Source organism: Bos mutus, chromosome 17 (assembly GCF_027580195.1).
Source record: "Bos mutus isolate GX-2022 chromosome 17, NWIPB_WYAK_1.1, whole genome shotgun sequence".
Classification (NCBI taxonomy): domain Eukaryota; kingdom Metazoa; phylum Chordata; class Mammalia; order Artiodactyla; family Bovidae; genus Bos; species Bos mutus.
In genome coordinates this window covers 16,384,129-16,411,976 of record NC_091633.1, presented here as the reverse complement: position 1 = coordinate 16,411,976, position 27,848 = coordinate 16,384,129, and the positions used below count along the sequence as shown (strand labels likewise).

Here is a 27,848-nt window from a genome sequence, read left to right as displayed (position 1 = left end):
AGGATCCAGGGTGCGGCAGTCTGGGCAGTGGGGAGGGGGCAGGCAGGCGCCAACCGGAGGGTAAGGCCAGACTGGCTGGCGCTGGGGACTGGCAGCTGGCCACGGCACTGGGGAATGTTCAGCAGATGGTCCCGTGGAATCAAGTTGTTGCCAGCTACTGGGGCCGAGGCAAACTTGGGAAGTGGGGTTGCAGCCCCAGCTGTCCTGACTGTTTGTTGTGTCCTTCCTCAGAGGTCGCAGGGTCCCTGTGAGCCACCAAGAGGCATTCTGTGTAAATGGCGTGGTGGCCTCTCCACGGCTAGAAACTACTGGGCCCCTCTTCCTGACCACAAGGAGATACTGGGAGCAGTGGGCTTATCCCCCCTCCTTCTTGCTTCTAGACTCATGACCAGAGAGTCCATCTCCTAGCTCCTGATACCTACCACCAAGTGAAATGTCCATGTCCCCTAGTCACGTGTCCCCCTTTCTAGGACCCAATAGCCTTTCAGCACTTGCTATGGCCTATGTGGGGAGCTAAAACTCCTGATCCCTGCTCCTGGACCTGAACCGCCCTGCTCTTTTCTAAAATCCACCCCTCACCCCATGGGGTCCATGGGGGTCCATACACGTGTAGCCATGAGATTGGATGAGAAGAGAAGGAGGTCAGGTGTGATAAATACCACTGGTCTTCGGTATGCAGCCTGGCAGCAGTGGGTTAGCAGAACTCTCTCTACATTTTCCTGGCCAGACCCAAACTTCTGAGTCATGGACTCGTTGCTCCTTATAAACCGTTGAGGCCTTTCTGTGCCAAAAGAAGGTAGTCTTCTCCACATGCTCAGCCCTGAGCTGAGCCCCAGAGGGTGTGGTGGAGGCTCGCAGCAGCTCCACATCGAGACTGAAGCCCCCACACCCTCCTTTCCTCCTCCCCAGGAGAGCAAGAAGGACAGGGCCTGGGAGCCCTCAGTGCTGTCTGTCACCAAGAAGGCAGGGTGGGCGGGGAGTGGGGAGGCTGTCAGAGTGAAAGGGGCCCCACAGGTAGTGGGCTCACGGGAGGGCCCTGGCTTAGCGCCTCGTGCTGGAGTAGCTGTCTGCTGAGCTGTAGCTCCCACTCCGACTCCGACTCCGGCTCCGGCTCCGGCTGCGGCTCCGGGAGCCCAGGCTGGGGCTGCGGGAGCTGCAGCTGCTGCTAGAGAGGGTCCTGCTCCGGCTGCGGCTGCGGCTCCGGGAGTAGCTTCGGCTGGCTGAGCGGCTGCTGCTGCTGCTGTACCAGGAGGAGGTGCTGCTGAGGCCGCTGGACGAAGAGGGGCTGGGCCGGTAGTAGGGGATGGGGCGTTTCCGGGCACTGCAGAGATCAGAGGGGGAAAGTGTCAGGGCAGGACTCCTCCCAGCTGCAATCCCGGGAGCACAAACATTGTCCCAGGAGACATGTCCCATCTCCTTAGCAGGGAAAAAGAATTCCTGTTACTCTTCCCTTGCAGTCCTGAGAACATCAAGGAGGTGGTCTCAGTCTAATGCTGATATGCTTTGAAAAGTGATAATCTCGCTTTTTTAACATAGCAAGGCTGGGCTCAGAGAGAGCATCCAGCTGGCCACAGAATCTACATCTCAACTTTAATCACAGTTTTGTTTTGCTATTTTTATTTTTACTAGAACCTTCTATTTATGGCAAAAGAGGTTGATTTTTCTATTTATTATAGTGTATCAAGTTTCGTTTTGAAATAAATGTATGGACCCCAAAAAAGGCGTATCTATTTAAAGAAATTTAAGTAAGCAGTACACTTAATCAGATAAGGCAAAAGTGGTGAGTGATGGAAGCTTGGGAAACATTGAATGGATTCACTCAGGTGGATTATTTGGGGTTGAGTACAGAACCCAGAGAGCCTTTTTCTTAAGACTTCCTCCAAGTCCACTTCAAGGATACCTCTGAAAGTCAAGGCAGTGAGTGTAGGACTCCCACAATATGTCCTAGGCCAAGGCAGGCTGTTCAGTGAGACATCTGAGAAGATGACACCATTACCCTGCCTTACTGTCTGGGGCACAAGCTCTTTTTTCTCCTTCAGGTCATCTCTAGGGAGAAGGCATGGGCAGCCAGGATTCTCCTTTCCTTGTGGGTCTCTGGACTGAGTAGCTGACCCTTGGAGGACCAGAAGGAAGACCCACAAATTTTCAAGAGCCATTTTTAGGGCAGCATTCAGCCATTTTCTCCATTTCAAGGCCTGAGGATTCTCAGACTTCAGGATTCTCTTCTAGGGCTTTTCTCATCTAAGACTACCTGTTACAGAAATCTTTACCTACCAAGTCTGACCATTCAGTCCATCACAATGGCACACAATGTGTTCTAGTACTCTGCATTTAAGTGTATAAATTGCATTCATATCTCTTTGCCTCTTTTCATTTTATCCTTTTGACACTTTTAGGAGTTATTTCCTCCAGCAGTTCATGGGTGAAAAAACTTAAGATTCTGGGAGGTGAAGAGACTTTTCCAGCTCACTCGGAAAGTGGCACAGACAAGATTCCTCTCCAAAATACTGGTCTTCCCCTTACCCAATAGCGCACCCCACTCCCCCACCCCCTTCTGGTACCTAACAATCCTGTTCGCCCTCTCTACGGTTGGTTCAGGGTATAATTACCTACGGTTGTATTCAAGCCTTGCATCTGGGCGCGTGAGTCTAAAGGTAGAGGTGTGTTGCTACTGCCTGGCTCCACCCCTACGCAATGTCCTGGTTCAGTTCCTTGCTTGCGTCCCCCATTGCAAGGCCAGTCCTCATTCTATGGCCCAGCCCTGCAAGAGGCATCCCGGTAGCTTCCGCAGGTTCCGGCCACACCCGATTCCTCAGGCCGGCTCCACCCTTTGGCCTGCCACCTCATTCTAGCCCCGCCCACCGAGCCCGCCCCCTTCTGGCAAGCCCTCTGGGTGGTGGGGTGCTGACTCGCCCCAGGCTTTGACTGAAACCTCATTTCAGCGGTTGGGGAGGTCCCTGAGCTCCTACAGTCCTGAAATGCAGCCCAAAGGAGGCTCCAGCGGGTGGGAGGGTGGGAAGGGAGTGCAAGTGAGGTGGAGGTGGTACCGGGCTTCCTGGCCTCACCTCGTTATCCTCCGCGCCTCCAGATGGCTTGGGAGTCTCTCCGGCGCTTCCGCATGGGCGAGTAGGACCGACGTCTCCGCCGAGCTCGCTCGCGCTCGCGTTGCTGCGAATCCTTCTCGATGTACTTGGGGTTCCGCTCCCTGAAGGGGTGCGGTGATGGGGTGGTTACTGGGGAGCTGAGGCTGCCCTGGCCTTTCGGTGTGAGCGTGTGGGAGAAGGGCACCCACTTCGCCCTCTTGCACTTTACCCCGCTGGGGCAGGGGACAGGGTCAGCACGGGCCGCCAGGGAGGAGAGCATAGCTATGGGAGAGTCTACGTGGATGACTGGCTACTGAGGACGGGTGCAGCTGGGCGTGGGGAGGGGTGTCAGCCTTTGAAGGTGAGCCTTTCAGGGGTCAGGATATGAAGGTTAGGTGGGTGGGCCCAGGTGCTGAGTAAGAAGTCAGAATTAGGGGCTCTGGACATAGGGATGTGGGGTAGTACTAGTTGTGTGAAGAGGCTGAGGGCTGGGGATATGAATTCCGGGGTGTGGCTGAGGGTTTGGGGTAAGTACATGAGGATGCAGGGAAGTTCTGGGGATCTCACCGCCGCTCGGATAGGACATAGGGAACCACTAGGAATGCTGAGACATCTTCCCATCCATAAGCGGGCGGGGCTTGACCTGAGAGGAACTGAACAGAGCTAGGGAGATGCTCCAGAGGGTGAGATGGCTGGATGGCATCACTGACTCAATGGACGTGAGTCTGGGTGAACTCCAGGAGTTGGTGATGGACAGGGAGGCCTGGCGTGCTGCGATTCATGGGGTCGCAAAGAGTCGGACACGACTGAGCGACTGAACCGAACTGAACTGAGGGAGACGCTCCAGAGAGACGATGCGGGAGAGGAGTGAGTGAGGGAGTGAAAGTTGCTCAGTCGTGTTTGAGTCTTTGTGACCCCATGGACTATACAGTCCATGAAATTCTCCAGGCCACAATTCTGGGGTGGGTAACCGTTCCCTTCTCCAGGGGATCGTCCCAACCCAGGGATCAAACCCACGTCTCCTGCACTGCAGGTGGATTCTTTACCAGCTGAGCCACCAGGGAAACCCAAGAATACTGGAGTGGGTAGCCTATCCCTTCTCCAGCAGATCTTCCCAGCCCAGGAATTGAACCGGGGTCTCTTGCATTGCAGGCAGATTCTGGACCTGAACAAAGGAACGAGGCCGGAGGTGGAGCCTAGCTCGAGGGGCGGGGTCAGTGCCTGGCGGCGGGGCCTATACCTGCTGGGACTGTAGCGGGAGTAGCTTGGGCTGCGGCGTGACCTAGAGCTTCTGCTAGGCGGGCTTCTCTTGCCAGACTTGGAGGAATAGCTGGGAGAGCGCGAGGAGGACCTGGAGGAGAGGAGACAGCCGCTGAGGGGCCTGCTGAGCTCCGCCGGGTTTGACCCTTCTGTCTAGCATTTTATTCAGCTGGTCACCAGGCCTTTTTATTTCTGGAGGTCAGGTGGGGGAACTCAAGCCCTTACCTGAGGATGAAATCCCCTCCCTTTTGGGTGGTTAATAATAATTATTATCAACAACTTCCCTTTATTGAGTTCTTCCTATCCTGGCCATTTGGTAGCTGTGTGACCTTGGGTACGTGATTTCACTTCTCTGGGCCACTTTTCTGATCTGTAAAATGGTAAAAGTACTTACCCAATTAGAATTGTCAATTAAACAAGTAAATTAGGGTAAATTACTTAGCATTTTGTGTACAGCCAGCACACAGGAAATGTTTATTATTATATGATTATTATGTATTTTACTATGTGCCGGATTTTGAACTAAATGTTTTGTGTATATTATCCCATTTAATCCTCAGCACTTCCTAGGGTTAGACTCTGTTATCAATCCCAATCTGTAGATGGGGACACAGAGGCAGAGAGAGATGATGTGATTTGTTCAAGGTCACTAAGCTAGTAAGGGGTTTGGACCCACGTCTGTTTGGCTACAAGATGCTCCTGACTTCTGCTGGACGATACTGTATGCATCCAAATTACTAGCCTCTATTAGTCAAGGCTATGGTTTTTCCTGTGGTCATGTATGGATGTGAGAGTTGGACTGTGAAGAAGGCTGAGTGCCGAAGAATTGATGCTTTTGAACTGTGGTGTTGGAGAAGACTCTTGAGAGTCCCTTGGACTGCAAGGAGATCCAACCAGTCCATTCTGAAGGAGATCAGCCCTGGGATTTCTTTGGAAGGAATGATGCTAAAGCTAAAACTCCAGTACTTTGGCCACCTCATGCAAAGAGTTGACTCACTGGAAAAGACTCTGATGCTGGGAGGGATTGGGGGCAGGAGGAGAAGGGGACGACAGAGGATGAAATGGCTGGATGGCATCACTGACTCGATGGAAGTGAGTCTGAGTGAGCTCCAGGAGTTTGTGATGGACAGGGAGGCCTGGCGTGCTGCGATTCATGGGGTCGCAAAGAGTTGGACATGACTGAGTGACTGATCTGATCTAATCTGATCTGATGCTGTTTCCAGACTTCTTCCCTCTTGCTAAAGCCTCCCACTTTTAGAGAAACCAATCCCTTGGTTTCTCCACCAGTTTCCCGGAAACATCTACCCTGCTTCCTCAGTCTTTCAAGTAATTTTCATTTCACAATTGATGACTTTATCTGCTAGTTGTTCCTGCTAGGGTTGGGAGGGATTATGTGGCCATGTCTGTGTTCAGTGGGAGAGAGCACTGTGATCGATTAGCAATGTCTGCCATGGGCAGGGATGAGTAGGGTGGACATTATCCAAAGTTTTCCTATCTATTTTCAATTTGAAAAGAAGTCTTGCTCTAACTTGCCCTCACCTACATGTTCCTTAGTCCCTTCCTACTTTTTTAGGCGATCATAATAACTATCGCTCTGGGACTCTATTCTTACATACTGTCCAGGGTGAGGAAAGGAGTGTGGACAAGGAATAGCTCCTGGGTCAATAGTGTCCAGCTGTGGCCCCCGAAAAATTTGCTTTTCCAACTTGCTCTTTCCCCATTTATTGAGAGACGTTAGTAAAGAGTGTGAAGATGAAACATGTTTTTGAACACTTTGAAAGGATGTCAGGCATTTCTATCCACTGTGGTACATACCGTCCTTTTTCTGTGGAACCAGATGAATCATTTTTCATACTTAAAAATCAGAAATAACTGCTCTTCCAGGCAACTAGTTCCAATTGTATCTTTTTTGTTTATAATGTGAAGGAACACTTTCCCATTTTCCTCTGCCAGGGAGCTTAGAGTCACGTTGGCAGCACATCTCCAGAGTGACTACTGTCACCCCTCAGTACTGTGGGGACTGGTTCCAGGAGCCCCTGTAGATAACAACATCTGTAGATGCTCAAGTACCTTTTATAAAATGGCAGAGTACATTGAATACACTGGTCTTTCATAAATAGGGATGTGAAACTCCCAAGTACAGAGGGCTGACTATACAGAAAGGTAGGACCTGCCATTGGGAGTTAACCTTCCTCCTGATTTAATTCTATTTCTCTCTTTCATTTTCCATTTTGCCTGATTTTTTCTTCTATTTATGCCACTCTATCATGTTGAATTCCTTGCCCCCTTATTCTGAATGAACTGGTCTTGAGGTAAACACCTGCATAAGTAACTGTGTTTTGATTATATGGTTGCAACAGAGAAACAGTCTGGTTGCTGTTGAAAGTTCTTGTTTGTAGAGGGACGCTGGACTCCATGAAGCCATGGGTTGATTAGATTGGATGCAATCTTCCAATTCCTGAGATCTCATGTCTCTGCATTCTGCTATATCATTATTCCACATGAGAAAATCAAGTAATAACCAATGGTTATTGGCATTGAGTGGTAAAATGCAAAGATGGGCACAATTCTTCTCCCTGTATCCATGCCCCTTGCAAGATGACTTTGCAGTTCCTCCCACTAAGAGGAGCATCCCTTGTATCTATTTGGATTAGTCTTGTGACTTGCAGTGGCTAAGGAAATGGCTGGAGAGATCATGCTTGTTCCAGGCTGAGGACTTGCATACTACTGATCTCTTTTGGAACCCTGCCATCACCACGTGAACAAGCCCAGACAAACCTGCTAGAAGATGGGAGGCCACATGGAGCAGAGATGGGTCAGCTGGGGTCATCCAAACAAGCCAGCCCCCAGCCAACCCACCAGCTGAGTCCAGCCCAAACTGCTGACCCACAGAATCAGGAGTGAAGTAAAAACTCACTGATAAGATGCTACATTTGGGGGCATTTATTTTTTTTTTTTGGCTGTGCTCCATGGCATGTGGGATCTTAGTTCCCTAACCAGAGATGGAACCTGTGCCCCCTGCAGTGGAAGCATAGAGTCTTAACCATTGGACCACCAGGGACGCCTTGGGGCAGTTTTTATGCAGCAGAAGATAATTGATACACATGAATGGATCCTCATGACAATAACAACAGTCAAAACTGATATTACGTTCTAAGTACTGATTTATGTGTTTAATAGTCCTCAGGACTATCCTTCAGGGTAAGATACATTACAGTTTTCATTTCAGTAGGGGAGGAAACTAAGGATCAGAGAGGTTAACTGACACCCAAAGCCATCAGCTAGTAATGGATAGAATGGGTATTTGAACTCAAATCTGTTCCATTCCTGTTCCTTGGGGGTCAAAGGACATGTCTAGTTACCCTAGCTAGCTGAAGAGTCTAGGTCAAAACTGCACTCACCTTTTCCCAGAGGAGGTGGATCGGCTCCTGGTGTACCTGGGGGAGGCTCTGGGGTTTGGGGATCGGGAGGAGTGGCTGGAGGAGCGTGTGCTGGCGTAGGAGGAGCTTCGGGAGCACCCTCTCATGGGGGAGCTCCGGGCTGTGGATGGAACCAAATTGGACTTCTTCACCTCGGTGCATTCCAGACATGGTGACTGAAATCCTCTGCATGGGAGAGAACCACTGTTAGCACTGGCCTGCCCACTGGTCTGGGGGCATCTTGAGCTGATACTCACCTGCCTACCTTTGCCTTGGCTGTGGTGCGCTTGCAACCCGCCCCCCCCCCCCACCTTTCCCCCTCTACTACCTCTGGAAAGATTTCCCAGACCACAGATGTTAGAGGAGTAGAGATAGAGTGGAAAACACACCAAAGGGGAGGGGGCAGGGTGGGTGTGATCAAATCCCATGGTGCAAGATTTAGTTTCTGTCCTGTCTTTTTCAGTCCCTCTGATTATATTAATGAGAAAGCCCGGGTTGGGTACTAGTGGGCTTTTACTGTCTCTTTTAACACTTGCAAAGAGAGACAGCAGGCCTGAGACTCAGAACCTTGGGTAGGCAACTGTAACTAAAATTAAATACTTTGTTTTAATCCTATGTATTTTCACAGGTACCTTCTATTAGGACAAGAGATAAAAATGTTCTATTTAAGATAGTACTATAAGCTTCCTTGTAGTAAAAAGTGAGTTTATTAAGGTAAATAAAAGTAACAGAAGTACCTGGATATGGAACAACTCAAAAACTGGCTGATTTAAGTTTGGGAAACTGGTATAGCCCATTTTGTGGATGGGGGAATGGAGACCTAAAGAAGGGTAGAGGCTTGTTCAAACTCACACAAAGGACAGGGTCCTGTCATATCCTTACCTTGCCTAGAGCCATGCTGGATTCCTGTTGGTTCTTAGTAAGGACATGTTCATTTGGATTGGGCCAAGGGTCAAGTTCAAATCACATTAATATGGTTTCATCATGACCCAGCCCCTGCTCACCCTCCAGTCTCAGCTCTGGCACTTTCCTTTCTTGACTGCAGCCGTAATGGATTACTTGTTTCTCCTGGAATAGTCCTGTTCCCTTCCTTGTCTGCATGCCTTAGAACATGGGATTTCTTTGGAAGGAATGATGCTAAAGCTGAAACTCCAGTACTTTGGCCACCTCATGTGAAGAGTTGACTCAATGGAAAAGACTCTGATGCAGGAGAAGAAGGGGACGACAGAGGATGAGGTGGCTGGATGGCATCACTGACTCGATGGAAGTGAGTCTGAGTGAACTGTGGGAGTTGGTGATGGACAGGGAGGCCTGGCGTGCTGCAATTCATGGGGTCGCAAAGAGTCGGACACGACTGAGCGACTGAACTGAACTGAACTGAACTGACTCATGGTTTCAGGCTTTTGACTCCCTTCGGTTCCTTATGTCACCTCCAATGTGTTATCACAACCTCCAGCCCCAATGCTTCCCCACCCCTAGATGGCTTGCTTGGTCTTATAATTGTTATCTCCTTCCACCAGACACCAAGCTTTCTGGAGACAGAACTCATGTCTCTCTGGACACTGTATCTCAGCACCTAGGACAGAGCCTGAGACATAAGTCCTAGGTCATCAATAAACAGCTGTGGAATAAACATGCTGAGCCTGTTAGCATCCTGGGTGCTTCACAAGCATCATCTCATTTATTCCCCCAACAACTTTAGGAAGTTGGTACTATTATTACCCCTTATTTACAGAGAAGACTCAGAAGGGTGAGTTGCTTGCTCAAGGCCACTCAGAGTCTCAAATACTGATCTGTCCAGCTCTGAAGCCCATGTCCCTGCTCCCTTGCCAGCCCCCGCTTTTACTGTCTATGGTTCCCCTGATTTAGAACTGATGTCTCTTCCACTCTGCCCTCTGCTCATAGCTGACATGACATAAACAGCCATGGATTTAAAGATCATTTATATTTCACAGTGAAAGGTTGGGTCTAAATTATTTAATCCTGCTGTCCATGTATATCAGATTAAGCAGGTACCTGCTAGATGCTGTTCAGGCTTAACTCCAGTTCTGGAGACACAAATCTGTTTTTAGTCCTGGTACCAGCCCTTATTAACTGAGTTTCTTAACTATTCTGAGCTTCAGTTTCCCCATTAGCTAAAAGAAAGTTATAATAGTACCTATCCCATAAAGGTTGTAGCAGGAGGTAAGGAAGATTATCTGTGGAAAGCACCTGGCATGATACCTAGCATTTAGTCAGGGCTCCATCAATAATAGTTTCTGTTACTGTTCTTGTTATTGCTATTCTCAGTATTTCCTGCATAATAGCTTTAAAGTAAATACTGTGGCATATTTTTAAATGATAGTGACTTAATGTTAAGACTTTCTCCTGGAATTATTGATAAAATTGACATCTTTTTTTTCCTGCCCAACTTCCATTCCTCCTCCTGATTAACAGTACCCTGCTTTCCCTTCAGAGAACCAGACTTTCTTCAATTTTAGTGTACACAGGAAGATTCATTAGCTCTGATGGTGGCATGTGACAAATTCTAGCCAAGAACATAGCATCCTCTGGGCAGTGTGTTTGGTCTTGGGTGAACAAGGTAGACTAAGCAGAGCCAGTGAGCATTTGCCTTGATAGTTTGCTGAAATTTTGGGAAAAGAGGCATTTCCCTTCCATTGGCTGGCTAGATTGACAGGATGTTAACTGGATGGCATACTTGCCAATGCTTTAGAATGATCTGCTTGAGAAAAAAGCCAAGAGGGGGGAAGCAGAGCTGAGAGAAGTAATGGGAAAGGCAACTTCTCAATGACACATTTTTGAGACCCTGTATCCAGCTATACCTGAAGCTGATCTCCTTGATTCCCACCCCCCAAATTATGCTAATTTCTCTCTCTTTTACAAATAAAAGTCTCCTGGCTTCGAGTGTGTGTGTGTGTGTGTGTGGTGCAGTGCCAGGGTGAGAGACTGAGATGGTGGAGCTCAGTCAGAACCCCTCCTCCCATCCAGGTGCACTGACCTTGATTCTCTGCCCCTGCTGGTGGGGGAGAGGTTCTCCAAAGTGGCCCCCTTGTTCTGGGGTGAGGAAGTGGTGAAAGAGTTCCCTGAATCAGAGGTGTTTCCACTGTTGGGGTCCCGGCTCTTGCTTAGGCCCCCACTGGGGCTCCCCTTCTCTTGACCCCGAGACCTGGTTGAGCTGATTTGCATGGAGGGTGGCGAGGAGGTGTCATTGCCTGAGTCATACTCCTGGGAGCGTCCTCGGGAGGTGGTAAGCGGGCTGGCTGTTTTGGTAAAGAGGTCAGCAGCAGACCCCGACCCAGTGATCTGAAAGCAAAAACACCCGTTGGACACTGCTGAGTGCCAGGCCTGTGGGTTGCGTCTAAATAACCAAGAAATGTTTACCATCATGATGCACTGTAACGAAAGGAAAGAGAGAGAGGAGAGGAAAGAAGAGACGCCAAAAAACAAAAGCACAAATTCCTGAAAGAATACCACAGAAAGGAGATCTTTTTTTTTTTAACCCCCTGCTAGGATAACTGGAAGATTTAGGTATCATGCAGAGAAAAAGCATGCGATTCAGATTAAACAAAAGAAAAAGGAAATAATACAAAATTTCTAATGAATTAACTCAAACAAAAGAGACAACTTAAAAGAAAGGGGGTGTGTGTAAACACCCTTAACCTAAAACAACAATAAAAATAAAGAAAGGTAGGGGGAAAGAAAGGAAGCTATGGGCCTGAAAAAATACATCTTGAAACTTAAAAACGACAAAAGGAGATAAAGCCAAAATTTTAAATGTCAACCAAATCTTCAATGAATTTGACTTTTTTTTTCTCTTAAAGAAAAAGTTGCCCAAATAGAACCCTAAACGAATATCACATGGGGAAAAGAAATGAAATAAAGATGAGAGGGTTTTTTTTTAATATAAAGTCAAGGTCACAAAATGATATTTTAGTAGTTTTCAACTAAAGGGGAAAAGAAAGGGTGGGGGGACAAAAAAAATGGAAGTCAAATTGTCTGACTGAAAACAAACAAACAAAAAGCTCTCTACGGATATTTGCGTGTGTCCTTTCCCCCTGGAGAAGGTAGCTAAGGCTCTCGAGTGGCTTCTAATAAATTCTCTCATGTCTTTGCGGATTATATCCACTTACCAAGCAAGAACTCCTCCTTTAGTAGGTAGGTAAGGTGTAAGAGAAAGGGAAGAGCGGGCAAGGTGAGTCCATCATTAGAGTCGCAAATGACAAGTAAAAACACACACCTTTCTGTACATCCTCACACTTGGCCCTGAACTTTGGACTTTGGGTTTTCAGTGTTCTTGACAGGTGAAGCATCACTTTTGGTTGGCTTTCTCAGTAAGGGGACCTCAAGCCATCAACACTAAATTTGTCAGTCCCTTAACGCCCAAGTTGGATCAAGAAACCCTTGCTGACAATGCAGATGGTGGCTAGAGTTTGCATCAATCCGAGATGTCAAGATGGGGGGTGGGGCACAGGGAAGGTGTGCTTGTAACAAACAGCTTTGGGAGGGGCTTGGAGATTTGGCTTTGGGGTGATTGGGAATGCCGAAGGGCCCCCAGGATCCTGGGTGTGGCTGATCTAGGACAGATGAAGAAGTAAAGGAGGTGATGGACAGCCAGCCCCCTTGGGAAGGCTATAGAGTGTTTAGAAGTATAATGGATGGTTTTCTTTAAACATTCAGACCAGTCTCAGCTCAGATGACACAGTGGGCTCGGTTCTGGTCCCCATCAATATACCATGCTTAGCTGTGGGCAAGAGGGACCTCTGCCTGGGTCTCCTCCAGTGACAACCATTCCCATGGGTGGAGAAATCTGAGGGGTTACCTGGAAACCTTTCCTTGAGATTTAGTCTCTGGAGACCTGAAGTCCGGCTGCTGAGTCCCCTTCCAGGGTCTCTTCAGGCTCTCCATGATCTATTCCCCCAGGGATAGACCACGTTTCAAGTGTGCACATTTGTAGGTCCAAACATGGCTATCTGAATGGAATTTGGATGTTCGGACTGAGGTGTCCATGTGCATGTGTGAGAGGTCCGTCATGGTGATGAAGCAAGATGTAGGGGGAGAATGGGAGGGACCAGGGCGCTGGGGCAGATTCTCTCCACACTGTCATGTTGTGGTCCGCACTCCGAGGGGTCCAAGGCTCTAAATCCAAATCTGACTCTCCCGATCATTTCAAAGACATGTTTGCCAAGATAGGAGAACATACTTCACCTAAGTGTGCTGTCTTGATTTAAAAACATTTAGTGTGTGGCTTCTCCTTCTATACTCTTGTCCCAGGCCCTGCAAGTATTAGCATAGGTCTCGCCATCAAAAGCCTACTTCCCCCGCCCCGTTTCTCCCATGAACTTTGAGTCTAAAGAAGGGGGGCTCTAGGGATTTCTTGAGGAAATATTTCTGTATTCTCAGCAACTGGTCATGAGCATGAGATACAGAGACACTGAAACAGTGAGAGTAATAGCAATGGCTCCACCAGCTCAGGATATCAGCTCCTGGAGTTGGGGAGGCAGAACTTCCTTTGCAGATTCCCCCAGGAGACTTTGCACACCGACAAGGTGATGGTCCAACTTTACCAACTTTTCACCCAATGCGGCTGCCACTTCCCATTTGACATCTGGCTACTTTTGCTCTCGGACAAGGGATCTTAAAATAAGGTTGCCCAAGTGGGGCTTTCTAGTGTGAGATTTCTTTTAAAATTAATGTAAAGACCCCTTTTCCATTCAGCTCCTTTTTGTCTTCTAGTTTGCAGGTTGGATGCCAAATCTTTACCACCTCTGTGAGTTCAGTGGTCACACGTGTATTTCCACCACCTCTGTCAGGAATGAGAAAGCATCACACAGGGCAGTTGGATCCTGGGACCTGGACTCTCAGGCTGGGGTTTGGTTTGAGCTCATGGAATCTTTGCCGCAGAGATGATAAGTGTTTGGTAGCCAGTGTATCACAAGTGATTCAGGTAAGCCCTTCCTGAAGGAAGCCAGGCTGGACTATGAATATAATGGATTTCATTATCTTGTGGCTTGCTACCTGGAGGCATCCAGGCCGGGCTTTTCTCCACCCAGGTACTCGTTTCCACCTTGACTACTAATTTCAAAGCATATGTCCTGGTGCATCATGGGTACCCAGGGAGAAGGACTTCCTGAATGTAAGGCCCCTGGAGGCTAATGGATATAGACAGGGACCTTGCCTTTTTCACATTCTCAATCCCATACACTGAGCTCACAGTGACACTTTCAGTGTCTCTCCACCTGACCACAATCACTATCCACATGTAAGAGAACTGAGAACTGTATAAGGCATCATGCTTTCCTATCATTGCCAGAAAACAGAGATAATTGTACTACTGAAATGTGCTCACTAACTTGACCCTATGCTAAGAATACCAACCTCTCTAAAAGTCCCATTTCTTTGACATGTGTGACAGTGTCCTTTACAACCCAATCCTGTGTCCTTCCCAAACCTCATCTCTTCCATACAGCCCCTCCCCAGTTTTGGTTTGTACAACCTTAAGGCAATCAACTGGGAAGTTTTCTTGGTTTTGCCACCACATCTTGCTTTCCCAACCCCAGGCCATTTGCACATGCCATTTCCTCCACCTAGAACATTTTCCCCCTGTTCCTTACTTGACATGGATAAATTTATTCATCCTCCAGTTTACATATCACCTCCTCTTGAAAGCCTTCTCTGAGTCCCAGGCCAGGATAACACAAAACTCTATTTCATTCATTCTTTCATTCATCCATTCACTCATTCAAAAATGAGTAGCTTTTGTCTGCCACAGCACTGTTACTGGGTGGGATAATTACCTGTCTCTATCTGGATGGGCTGAAAGTTGGGGTCTTGAGACCAGCTCAGGGCTGGGCATGTGAGCTACAGAGAACCTCTATAATCAAGTTTTAGGTCCACGTCAGTGGCAGAGAGAAGGAAAGCTCTTCCCCCCAGCCCTCCTCGGGCCTACAATCTCAGAGAAAGCAAGAGTCTACGGATGCTCAACAGCATAAGCTCCAGGCTAAGGTGAGAAGCTCCAGACCTGAGGAGCCTTCCAGATGAGACAAGCAGTGTTGGGTCTCTTTACTTCCTTTGCCACCTTCTGCTATTCTGGGAGGTCAGGTTAAAAGATGAACTGGATCTGGTCTTTTGCGCTCAACAGGGCTTCTGGCCCATGCAGTGACTTTGTTTGGGTGCTAGAATGGTGTTCCTCCTGGGTCAGGAAATCGAAAATGGTGCCCCTTCTGGCCAGACAAATTAGAAAAATAGATACACCTTTCTCTGGACTGAAGCAGCCCCATGTCTGTTTCCATAGCTGGCTCGACAAATGGAGAGTCAGTGGGGTTTAACTCCAAAGCCTTTGGAGAGGGCACAACTAGCATAACAACATGCCTGGCAGGTCCTGGATACACACATCTTGACCTGTTACCTGCTCTAAGGATTCCTTTGAGGGTTGGGGGAAGAGCCCGAAGACGTGCATTTCTGTTACCTTCAGCTGACCTCTACTTGGTTGTGTCTTTACCAGTCTCAGCGGGCTCTGCCCCTGTTTCCAGATGATAGAAATATTTTCATAAACTCATTAGGGATGTCCAGATTGTTTAATGACCTGTTAGTCTTGGATTCCTCTTTCTCCAGAGGAGGGAAGATATAGCTCAGGGGGGCCAAAGGCAGACTGTAGGGTATGTGTGTGTGTGTGTGTGTGTAAGGAGTGCCATGACAATGCAGAGGAGCCCTTCAAGTCAAGGACATAATGACAGGCAGACAACAGAGGCCTCTGTGCTCTTGCCTCCTGTCCCTAAGTGTCTCCTTCCTCATCAGATACTCACTTCCACTCTGCCATGGAAGAGGCAAACTGTTGCCCACTGGACGCTGACATGACAGGATGGCCCCCCTTGCTCCTCCCTGTCTTTCATTTTGATAACAGGCCTCTCACAATTCATCTTCTTCTTCACCTCTTGGAAATTTCTCTTCTATGCACATAACTGCTCTCTGCTCCTATATCCCCATCTTAGCTGCAAAACAGTCCTCAAGAGGCTCACTGGGAGGAGTCATTCTAGATCCACTTTTGTGCAGGAACAATGCACTCATGGTACTGGGACCCCTATGTAAGGCCTGGGACCCTCTCACCGGGTTTCTCTTCTGTGGTCCACTCTGAACCCTTCCTCCATCTCAGTCGTGTCCTTCTTTCCATGTCTTCACAAAGGCCTATTTTGGGGGCTTTGCACAAAAATTCAGCCCCTGTAAAATTTGTTTAATCACAAAGTGAAATAACACCTGTCTCCATATGGATCCTCCTAGAAATTGAGACAGGAATTTGAGTGCTGGAAGTTTATTTGAGACCAGGGAATCTTATTTGAGGGGCAGTAAGCTGGGGGAGAGAAAAGAGAGAGGACAGAACTGGCTCCAGAATTCATCTCAACCAAGGAGGGAGCTGGATATTTATACACCAGTTCCTCACTACTCACGGGTTAAAGGTTTCCCCCAACACGTGTCAATTCTCCAGCAGTTTCAAACTGCCGCCCAGCCAAGCAAAGTGGTCTTTGGCAGCCAGAGAGCAATACCTGGAAGCTGGACACTGGCAGTATGTGAAGTGAGGGGTGGGGACATAAATGGACAGCATCTGTCTCAACACCCCAAATTACCCCTAGAAAACTGACAGGCCAAGTTATGCTTTGTTTCAGAGTTTTAAGTTATGCTTTCTTTGGCGCACTTATTGGCTAAACAAATTTATGTTTGCCAATAAATTTGAAGGAACTGTCAACATTGTAGTTGGGCATGCTGCTGCTGCTGTTGCTAAGTCGCTTCAGTTGTGTCCGACTCTGTGCGACCCCATGGACGGCAGCCCACCAGGCTCCTCCGTCCCTGGGATTCTCCAGGCAAGAACACTGGAGTGGGTTGCCATTTCCTTCTCCAATGCATGAAAGTGAAAAGTGAAAGGGAAGTCGCTCAGTCGTGTCCGACTCCCAGCGACCCCATGGACTGCAGCCTACCAGGCTCCTCCCATGGGATTTTCCAGGCAAGAGTACTGGAGTGGGGTGCCACATTTCTAGTTCATGCTGAAATGTAAGAGGATCTGGCAAGATTGAGTCGACATTCCTGCTGGGTAATAATCAGTTTGTGAGTAATTGGAGCTTCTCCTTTTAGATGGGGCACGCACTTTTCTGTCCTCAGGCCTTATGGGGTCCCTGTTGCTTGTATCTATTAGTGGCCTGGCCCCTGAGACATCTAAGTTTGTGACTCTGTTCTAAGTGTTCATTGCTACCCAGAGTCTATCTGAAAGCAGCACAACCATAGTGCATCTTGTATATTTCATCTCTCCCTCCCATCTTCCTCATCTCTGCCCTTTCAAACCCTCTTGGATTTTGTCAGTGAAATAAACCAGGAGACCAGAGCCATGGAGCCCTATCCAGACCCCAGAGCTATTACACACTCTTCCCTTTTGGGTAATGATTGACAATCTCAGATTTTTTTTAAAGGACAGATTGCTTTTCACAAACTCATGGCCATTGGGACTAAACAAATGAGTATGTTCCCTTTATTCTTTTAGCCCCCACCAATGTGAAGCTCATTTTTTTTGAACTCATAAGCTTGCCTCTTCTTTTTCCTTAATATACTCAGCATCAACACTTGGATTTTTCTAATAAGTAATTAAATCCCCCACCGCAAACTCCAGCTCCCGGCGTTTCACTGGGAGTCTCTCTCAGCCCTCAGGGAAGCTGGTACTGTTATTTATTGTTTTTGTTTCAAATCATTATTTAATCAAGAACGGGGAAAAAAGGCAACCTCTCACTTACACTTCAAAATTTAATTTCAGCTGAATTCCAAGATCAAGAGGCAGCACGGCCTAATAGGTTACAAAAATACAATCAAGAAGAGAATTCCAATTAAACTGAACAAGTCCATTTACTGAGCTTCAAATGGCCCCATGGAGAGAGATGGCTATAAATTTTTTTTTTCCCTCCCTGCCATATGGGGGACCGGAAATTCTCATGTGAATGTAGAGCTGCATGGCAGAGCTTTTAGCTAGAGGGTTCTGGTTATTTCCACCCCTCTCCCTTTTTTAAACCCTTTTGTTTCACAAAGACATTAAGTTTATTTTCCTCACTGTTGTTCATCTTCCTTTGCACACTAATTAGGAAGACAGCAACAGAATGGATTCATTGACCTGTTAGGAGTTCATTTGAGAGGGGGAGGGTTGGAAAAAGACAGGGATCTGCTGAGGATGGTGGGAAGATGACAAAGTCCTTTAGGGCTGCGGGGTGGGGGACTGTCCCACCGGGCTGTTCACTAAAATTGACCTTGCGCCCAGGGACATAGTCTAGCCTCCTCTCTCCTTCCCTCCATCAGGAAGCTGAAGGGGACTGGTGGCTTCAACCTCACCATTTCTCATTAGCCCCTCCTTTTTTAGAAGCCCCTCTTGATAGCCCTCAGCCTACCTGTTCTTGAAAATTTCTACATGGCTCCAGTTAGGCAAAATTTTCACCAGTCCAAATTCAAATGAGAAAATAAGTTCAATGGAATGAGTTCTTCATCCAGCTAAATGCATCTGACTTAAAGTCTCATCCTTTCTTCTGAGGCCACGGCTATTCCCTCTTCTGCCTGGTACATGTCCCTTTCATTATAGAAAACGGTGGTTTTCCTTATTCTGTCCTTGCTTGGCAAAAGTAAAAGTTGACAATGTGATTCCATTTTCCATTTGAAAAGAATAACTGGTCCCACAGATGCCTGAGTCTCACAGCCCCTTTCTTCCGCATTTTAGTCCCTTTCCTCTCCAAACTACAATGAATGGAACTGAATAGTGAGTTTCCCAGTTTGAGCAAGGGCTCAAAGCCTTTTGCAGGACGTACAAGAACCTGGAGCAGACGTGGGAGGGCTGGGCCCTCCGTGTATACTCCTTCAGGCTCATTTCCCCTGGTATGCAAAACAGGAGGCTCTTCCTGTCATTCTCCTAGAGCTGTTCTGAAGTTCCTCTGAGATCTTAGATACAATTAAACTTTTCAAGGCCAGGGATGTTTCAAAAACATCATGTCTGGGTTTATCAGGAGCAAGTTTAATTAAGCCATTATGATGACAAATCCTAACACTAGCAACTACTGTATATTGTTATGTCCCTAGCGCCAGGCTAAGTTTTGCTCACAGAATAGAAGCCACATGAAGGCAGAAACCTTGTCTGTTTTGTTCACTGCTACTCACATAGTAGGTGCTTAGTGCATATAAAACTAAATGGACAACTGATCTAATTCCACCCTCACGACTACTCCATGAAGTAGATATGATAGATTGGGACACAATGTCCAGCAAAATAAAATGACATAAGGGAGGTTAGGTCATTAAGCATCTGGACTCTGAGGGCAGATGTTTTGGGTTTGAATCCTCACTTCTCCACTTAATAGGTACTTTTACTGAAGGTTTCCAGGCTTTACGCATTATAAAATAAGGATACTAATGGAAGCCCCCTTGAAAGGCTATAATAAGAAATACATGACATGACACATGTAGAGTACAGCACATAGTAGGTGCTCAGGGAAGCATGAGCTATGGCTCAGTCTCACAGCGAGATGAGGTCAAGAACTCCAAAGTGTTTGGATCTGCTCCAAAGCTCCTGTCTTCATTACTAGCCTCTCCTGCTTCCTCCTGTTCACAAATGAGGCCCTCTTTTATGGAGCCTAAGTTCTGCTTTTTTTTTTTTTCAATCTGTGCAAGTTTTTGTCGACAAGGATTATGTGGAAACTGCTAGCTTGCTGGAAGCAGGAGGAGAAAAGAAGCCTTCCTTCTCCTGAGTCTAACTTCAGTCTTGATCAGCCCTTTTAAATTCCCCCGCCAGTTAGGGTAGACTTAACTGAGGACCCTCTGCTACAGGGACAGGGTGTGACCAAACTTTGGAGCCACCAACCTCTCTGTCATCCAGTTGGCCCTCTGGCTATCACAGTAAGCTTCTGAGATATAAGCCAGGATTCATACTAGCTCCTGTTTCTCCTAAATGGGCTATCTACTAAAGTCATTTCGCCTCTCTGAGCCTCAGTTTTCCCACCTGAAAAATGGTGATAATGATGGCACCTACCTCAAAGAATTTTTTTGTGAATCAAATGAGGAAAAAAAAAAAACTATAAAGTATGTGATTGTGCCTGGCATGTAGTGGCATTTACCATTGCCTTTATTCATCAGCCAACTCAAATGGGTGAGCTCCTACTCATCCTTCAAAGCCCAACTCATATGTTCCTTTATTTGTAAAGTCCTCTCAGACACCAAGACCTCTTAGACATTGTCTGGTCCTTCCTCTGTGGTCCTATTACATATTATATTTGCTTCTATCACCTCCAAGGCTGATATTGAAAATATTCAACAACTGGTCGAGTGTGAGTACTGCCCCATCTGAAAGTAACCAGGCTTGGCACTGAAGGGCTGCCAGGTATCAATGTTTAGCTGCTGGTCTGTGAGAAGGTCCAGAAGGTACCAGAGGAGGAAAGGGATGGCTTTGTTAACTGGAGAGTGGGCGGCGACAGGGTCTATTTATCAACTGGTTTGCAAGTATTCAAATACCGACTCAGTCTCAGTCCTAATGACAACATTTATCCTACAGTACTTCAGTATTCTGTGGATGACTAGAGCATGAGCCCTGGAATTCAGAAGCCTGTTTATTCATCTGTCTCTCTAATGCCTTGAACAGAGATGACTGAGTGTAGATAAGAAATGAATAAGGCCACAGTGGACTGATTCCTCGGGACCCTCCATTTGGATTAGGGCTCTGACCAACCAAGAGGACTTCTGGTTATCATCAACTTATGTATTATTTGCATATTCACATATGTAAATAGACCCCCTTGATGTCATGTGCCCATCCTTGATTCCTTAAAGAGCTGTGCATATGAGATGTCTGCCATGAGCCATGAGAGGAACCATGGCATAGGACATCTACTATGCTCCAGCTCCTTTTACCTCCAGAACCCCATCTCCTGTGCTGGAATTCTGTCTCCATCTTGACTCCAGCAATCAATTCCTGTTTCCATTGTCTAGTTTCCCAGCTGCATCTCCTCTGCCCTAACCAACTCAAAGCCCAATCCCCTCTTCCCCTGCCTCCTTACCCCCGTCCCTCTCAGCATTCATTGTTGTGCATTGTCCATTACAGTTTTGTCTGTCTTCTTTATAAGAAGGCTAGGCTATTTCTTATTCACTGGATCCTGAGGGCTACATCAGAACTGATGCTTTATAGATGCTTAATAGATATTTGGTAGATTTGAACAAGTCAAACAAGTGATTCAATGACAGTGACTTTGCTGTTCTCTTTAGCAGAGAGCTTGGGAAAATCTTGGACTCTTGGAAAACCTTTGGTCCAACCTGGTATCCTCTCTACCCTTGCCTGTGCAGGAGAGAGGATGAGAAAGAACCCCGTGTGGAGAGCACTGGGAGGGCCAGACTTGAGGGGTATCTGATGCCCCCAGGAGTCAGGCAGCCATGAGAAGGGTGGGGCCAGCCATTTGGGCTACAGCTGCCATCAAGGATGGAAGGAAACTGAAAGCAGGGGAAGCGGGGCTTCTAGCTGTGGTCTCAACTCATCCACAGACGAGCCTGGGCCTGGAACCCTTCCTGCTGCTCCATTACTATTATCAGTGCCGCTACTCTTGTTGCCATGATTATTACCACTTCCATTGTTAATACTGCTGTTACTTCCATCCACCGCCAGCAACAAAGGACCTACCACTCACCTGCTTCAGTCTAAAAGTCTTACAGTGAGTCGTTGCATCCTTAAAATATCCCTCTTATGAGGTAGGTCTTACTATTATCATCATTCTGCAAACTTGGGAAAGACGGAGGCATGGAGAGTTTATGTAACTTGCTCAAGGTTCCACAGTTGGAAAATATGGAGCCAGCATCTGGAATGTTGTCATCCTGACACTCTCTACTATTTGCTTATTTTTGCCCCTGTGCCAAGTACCAGGCTCAGCTGCTTACAAAATTATTTTGGTTTTGTCCCCTGAACAAGGTTTTGAAGAAGAGTTTTATTATCTGCATTTTCTAAAGGATGAGGAAACTGCAGCTGACAAAGTTTTAAATATTTTAACTATCCCTGACTCGGGACCAGGATTTGTTCACAAAATCATAATCTCATGTTTTTAACAACTCTGACTTGCTGGAGCCCCTGGAAGGCATTTCTCATCTGTGAGTTCAGATTCTGTTTTTGGAATCAGGGCACTGGGTTCGGTGGGCTCTTAAGGCCTATGCCTTCTAGGTATGGATGAGTTTTCTGCTCTTCTAATAGGGGCTGGGCCCTAAGAACCAATGGCCAATCTGGTACCTCACTCACTGGTATGGAAGGACAACAGTTTTGGGGGGTGGTTAACATTCAGCTTTTTGCAACATCTTGGTCCTGACAGTTTGGAAACTGTCCCAGGTGAGAGAACACAAGCCATTTGCTCCCAGTGGCACTTTTTATGGAGTGTCAGTTGGGGCCACCGAATGGCTGCCATAAATACTGTGACCAAAGAGGTTGGGTGGCTTTCACTAACTTAAAACCATTCTTCCACCTCTTATTGCTTGTATTTTAAATGTTCTTCTACCTTTGCAACAATTCCTTTGGGACACAGGTGTGATAACCATGCTTATTTTCCAGTTGAGGAAGCTGAGGCTGGGAGGAGTAAAAGGATTTGTCTGGCCAAGCCAAGTCTTGAGCCCAGGCCTCTGGATTCCGCCTTACTGGGAAGAACTTTCATAGGCATTCGTGGAGGGGAGAATGAACATGAGCCTTTCCCATCTGCAAATACCAAGCAACTGTAGGTTCCCTCCCTCTACAAAAGGAGGGCCTGGGGTGAGCTGTGGACGGTTCCAGCAAGGCAGAAGATTATGGCAGAATTACAGCTTGGTGATACAGATGTCTTGACTGGTAAAGAAGAGATTCTCAGAATGCACGTGGATTCAACTATCGTGTCAACCAGACCCAACCCATGTTTATCTCACCTTCTCTTCCTTGACCTCCCAGCAAGAACCTCAGAGCTTTTCCTTACTTCCACTTCATCCTTTCTAAGGGAGCAGCTCTCTGAAATTGTCACATCCACGCCTAGCTAGAGGAGACAGGACCCTTCTCAGTTGTCAGGTGTAAGTGAAGGCTACGTCTATGTTGAGTCTCCTCCTGTTTGCGTGTCTGTCCCTTTAAAGTCTACAAAAGGCCTTCATGTACTTTCTGTTACTGGGTATCCCCCACAATCCCCCCATGGACATGGTATTATTTCAAATTTGCCAATGAGAAAACTGAGTTTCAAAGAGGTTGGATGACTTTCTCCAAGCTACACAGCTAGGAAGCTGAGTTCAGACCCAACTCCAAATGCTTTGCTGAGGAGACTTCCTGGCATCAAACTGTCTGAAGCTGACCCTCCTTGCTGACCTAAGGGACTGCGGCATGATCCCATTTAAGGCCAGTTTCTCAAATGAATTCACTCTTGCTTTGCCCTATGGCTTTACTCCATACCTTCATCTTTCTGAGCCTTGGCTTTTTGGTCCCACCTGTGGAAGCAACTAGTGAAGACAGCTGAGTCCTCAACTCTCTGAGACCTCGTGTGAATATGAGAGGTTAAGTGCTATCACCTCCTTGGAGGAAAATTCTCATATATATTCAAGGCCGAGTTAATACGGGTGACATCAAATCCCATCTGCTCATCAGTGCTGCAGCCTAGCTGTCAAAGACGCAGACCTCATTGCAAAGCTGCAGTGCCTCTGTTAGATCAAAGACCCCTCTTCTCCTTCTTCCCCAAAGAAACCTCCTATGGTGTCTCACACATGCCCTCCTGCAGATGTCACTCTGGAGACCAAAATGTATTTTCACCATTCCCCTAATAAAGAGCCTGGGTGTTTCAGGTTTTCCCCATTCCCCCCACACCCCACACACCCTCACTTGCCAAGTCCCCAAGCCAGGTGCTGCCAAAGGCTGGTGAATGACCATTCACTTAAATCAAGAAGGAGGTCTGAAACCAGTGGGATATTTGCCCGAAACTGAATTAAAATGTGTCATACACTGCCCTGAACTTGTGCCTCCACCTCCCCCAAGTGTCCCGGCCAAGACTGGCAGAGGAGGCTGTGCGGAATACTTACTACACCCCTGGCTGACAGGAAGCTGAGCATCTGGAGGGGCTGGCTGGGTTGGGGGCTGGACCGGGCCTCTGGGCTGGCCTTGCAGAGGGTCTTGGAGCAGCGGCGAGAGTGCCTTCGACGGGACTTCCGCCCTCCCTCGGGGGACCGGCCACGGTGCCTGGATGCAGGGCAGAGAGACCTGAGGGTTTTTTGATGGGGAGCATGGCAGAGAGGTGACTGAAGGACTAATAGGATCTGAGGACAGCAGAGTGTGTTTGGGTTGTCTGTGTAAACTATGCATGCACCCCTCTGCCCGCCCACCCGTCCGTGTTCATTCATTCTCTCATTTGTTTGTTTGACGAGTGTGAATTCATATACCTGGCACTGCTGTGGGGGCTGGGGATACAGCTGTGGAGACAGAAAGGGTCCTGATGATCCTGATTCCGTTTACTGTCCTTTGTGTGCCTCTGATTGTCTCTCTGCTTGCCTGTCTGTACGTGACTGTGTGTACGTCTGGGTGTGTCCATCTGTGTTTTCATGTGTTTGTCTATAAATGTAGCTGCTTATATCTGTGTGTCTTTGTGTATCTGGCTTCACCATCTGTGAAATAGAGGCATCTTATTGACTGTCACCCAAAACTTTTGAAAAAAAATCTGATGAAAACGACAAAGATGCCTTCTGTAAGCTTGTCAGATGTAGATCTGGCTGCCTGTCTGTGTTGGAAACTAAAGGAATCTCTGACTCCTTAGAAAGGGTGTATTTGGACTCAGCGTTACTGTTTAGCTCTGAGTCACAGTAGTGATAAAAATAACACCTTATGGATTTTCATGGCATTTGTAAGCCCTTCTTAAGGTGCTTTCACAATCCTCTCTCCAACTCAAAGACATAGACAGAGCAGGTATTATTTCTTATTCCCAGATGAGAGAGCTGAGGCTCAGAGATGTTTAGGAACCTGCCTGACATCACACAGCTTGTAGCGGCAGAACGAGGGCCCTGTGGGAACCAGTGCCTCTGGTTCTTGCACTGGAGTGTCCCTCTCTGCTCTAGGGCCTCTCACTTTTCTACTGGCCCAAGGGTCAGCTCTCAGGTTGCTCCCACACCTGCTGGAGTGTCCCTTAGCGCAACAAGCACTGGGAAGCTCAGGCAGCAAGAGCAGCAGGAGACGTGCTAGCAGGAGGAAGGCTGGGGCGAGGGCCTGTGATATGTACCCCTTTCAGAAGAGGTAAGCCTTAGAAAGGGTAGAGTGCAGTCGCTGAGAGTCTGCAAGCAGGATCTGCACCGTCCTCCCACCCAGGCTTGGGCTGAGTCACACAGACCTGGGTCCTGGCTCCAGCTCTGCCAGTCACCCCTCTGCCCACCAACACGCAGGCTTCTCAGCTGTAAATGTCGATAAGGCAGTCGAGCTCAGTGTGTCAACGCCCTCCGGACAAAGGCCAACGGGGGCACCTTGTGCTCAAACAAGCATCTTGTTACTGCTCCCTGCAGTGATGGAGAACACGCACCATGGGAGAGTGGAGGACGTTTCTGTCAGGGTGGGGAGTGGTCACAGAGAATCTATTAGGAGCGTGTGGTTGGGGACTCTGGGGAGCATGTAAAGAGCTGGGGCTTTGATCTGACTGGATGCTGTCAGGGGACAGAGGTAATTCTCTGATTGGGTGTCTTCACCAGTCTTAATTAGAAGGAGGGGAGACTAGACTGAGGTTAAGGCTATCACTGGTAAAGATGGAGGATGGAGAGATGCAGGGTCACTTTGGGGTCGTGAAAAATGTCACTGTTTTGTCCAGGCTTGCACCTGGTTCCAAGAGGGTCTTGGTTTTGTTTGGACCACTCAGGATCACAGAGCAGCCTTGTGTGATGTGGGAACACCACAGCTACTGGGGCGAGTCCTTGATGTCAGGGACTGCTCTCACACCTGCTCCACGCATATCTGAATTAGATCAGAATGTCTGGAGATGGGATCCAGGCACTGGTATTTTTAGACTTCCAAAGCAATCATGGAGCAGCCAAGGCAGAGAAGCTGTGGTCTGGCTCATGGTGTGACGGGGATGATTAAGAGACAGAATCTATTTGCAATTGCAGCACAGTGCCTGGTTCAGAGTAGAGTTTAGATCCCTATTTCTCTTCCTCCTCTTCCTTCCTGTAGACATTCTGACTTAGCCGGGAATGCGGCGGGACCAGGACAGTGAGATTTTTAAATCTTCCCAGGTGAGGTGACTGCGCGACTACATAGGCCAAGTGTGAGAAGGACTTAAGAAAGAATAAAAGAGTCTCTGCCATCTGGAAATTGGCCAGGTACCATCAAGGGGCCCTTGACATTCCCAATGGTCTCAACAATTTCAAACACCAAGCCCCACTCCCTGTTTCTCTTGTTCTTCTCATCCACAAGAGCCTCTTCCCCTGCTCAGGCCAGGGCAGCCAATGTGTCAGCATAAAGAGGGTCAATGTTAGGAGCAAGAGGGCTCGGAAGTGCCACAGAATTGGATACCTTGTGTTGTGTAGCCTTTCATAGGTTGCTTAGCTTCTCTGTGCTTAGAACAACCCTGAGTGAGAGACAGCCAAATGAACCAGACGCTCCAGTTCAGTCCTAGCTCTGTCACTTAGCAGCTACGTGCCTGGCAAGTTCCTCTCTGTGCCTCAGTTTCCCCATCTCTAAAGTGGGGATGACAATGGTGCCTCCTTCCTAGGGTTGCAGAGGGGATCATGCAGTGGACCATGAAGAGTGCTTAGCACCTGGCATGGAAGCACCATGTTAGCAAGTCCTGTGGCTGCTGTTCCTGTAAGTGGAGGCAGCAAGTCCTTCTGTCTGCAGCCCCTCTGCAAGGAAGTGGTGACAGCCCAAGTGTGAGGCAGGGGCTGCCCCTCTGCGGGGAAAGCGGCTTCCCCAACAGTGACGGTGGAGAAAAAGCTGATGGTGACGGTGTCTTAGCCGGGTTCTGGCTGTGGTCAGGGTGAGGAGATGCCTCGGGGCGGGGGTTACCTGCTGTCGCAGCTTGAGGAGCGGGACTCTGAGCTCTGGGACCGTGAGGGGCAGTGGTGATGGCGGCGGCGGCGAGATTTTCGGGGCCGGCTTCGCGATCTTGAGGGGTGGGGGTGAGAAGGAGGGAGTCAGAGGAGAGAGAGAGAGGTTTTGATCTTGTGAACACATTGTTCCCTTGCACTTGAATAACTGTCCCAATGTCATGCACCCCCAACTCCCTGCATCACCCTCACTTCCCATCTTTGTAACTGGCCATCCTGAACACAAAGGAGCAGAAAGGGGGTCGTCTAGGGGAGACAGCCTGACCCCCAGGACTCTTCCGGAAGCAGAGTGTGTGTCACCCGCACACATCACCTCTCCCTTGCCTGAGGCAGGAGTCTCCATTTCAGGAGCCAAACATCATAATGTGGGAATCAGCACTCAAGAAATACCAACCAGAGGGCACAGGCAAGAAAGTGACTTTGCCTTCAGAAGAGTGCTGTGGTACCTGACTAACTTTTCAGGTAAATGTAGAAATGGAGATTTTTGTGTAATTTATTCCTATTTTAAATGGAAGCTCATTAAAAAAAAAAAAGACACTGTTTGGGGCAAACAAAACACAATTGCAGAATCCCTTAGGCTTTTGGGCTGCCAATCTGTAACTCAGACCAGGAAAATTAAGCCTGGATTCTTAGCATGGAGTCAAAAGCCCACTTTCAGAGTGAGTTACAAATGTCATTATCAACAAGAATTACAGTTCGTGTAACTGCTACCACTACCACTTACTTTAGCTCTCTCTAAATAATAATAATGACTTAGAAGTAGCAACAGCAGTGGCAGTGGTCACTGGGGACATACAAGGAACGTCAATAGTTTGGGCCAAGTCAGGAAGCCAAGGGGTGGTTAGAGATGATTCTATTAAAAGGTAGCTTGGTTATCCCAACAAAGGACTCAGGTATTCTTACTCAGGTATATCTTGTCATGTGATCCCTTCTCTCTTTAAAACCCTTGCACTGTCCTCATGTCAAGTCCAAACTCTGACCTTGAATCCCAAGCATCTTCAGGAGCCAGCCCCTGCCTAGCTCTCCAGCCTCT

At 47.8% G+C, this 27,848-nt stretch overlaps 1 protein-coding gene across 1 annotated transcript in view; it reads right to left on the bottom strand.

Annotated features, from left to right (window-relative positions):
* Window positions 1-1,041: 1,041 nt before the first annotated feature.
* Window positions 1,042-27,848, bottom strand: part of SRRM4 (serine/arginine repetitive matrix 4) — a 165,995-nt gene continuing 139,188 nt past the window's right edge. Inside the window, 8 exon segments of the mRNA XM_070385592.1 lie at window positions 1,042-1,321; window positions 3,066-3,099; window positions 3,102-3,205; window positions 4,324-4,434; window positions 7,745-7,948; window positions 10,761-11,065; window positions 23,819-23,975; window positions 26,775-26,873. Of these exon segments, the coding sequence (XP_070241693.1) occupies window positions 1,042-1,321; window positions 3,066-3,099; window positions 3,102-3,205; window positions 4,324-4,434; window positions 7,745-7,948; window positions 10,761-11,065; window positions 23,819-23,975; window positions 26,775-26,873 (1,294 nt within the window).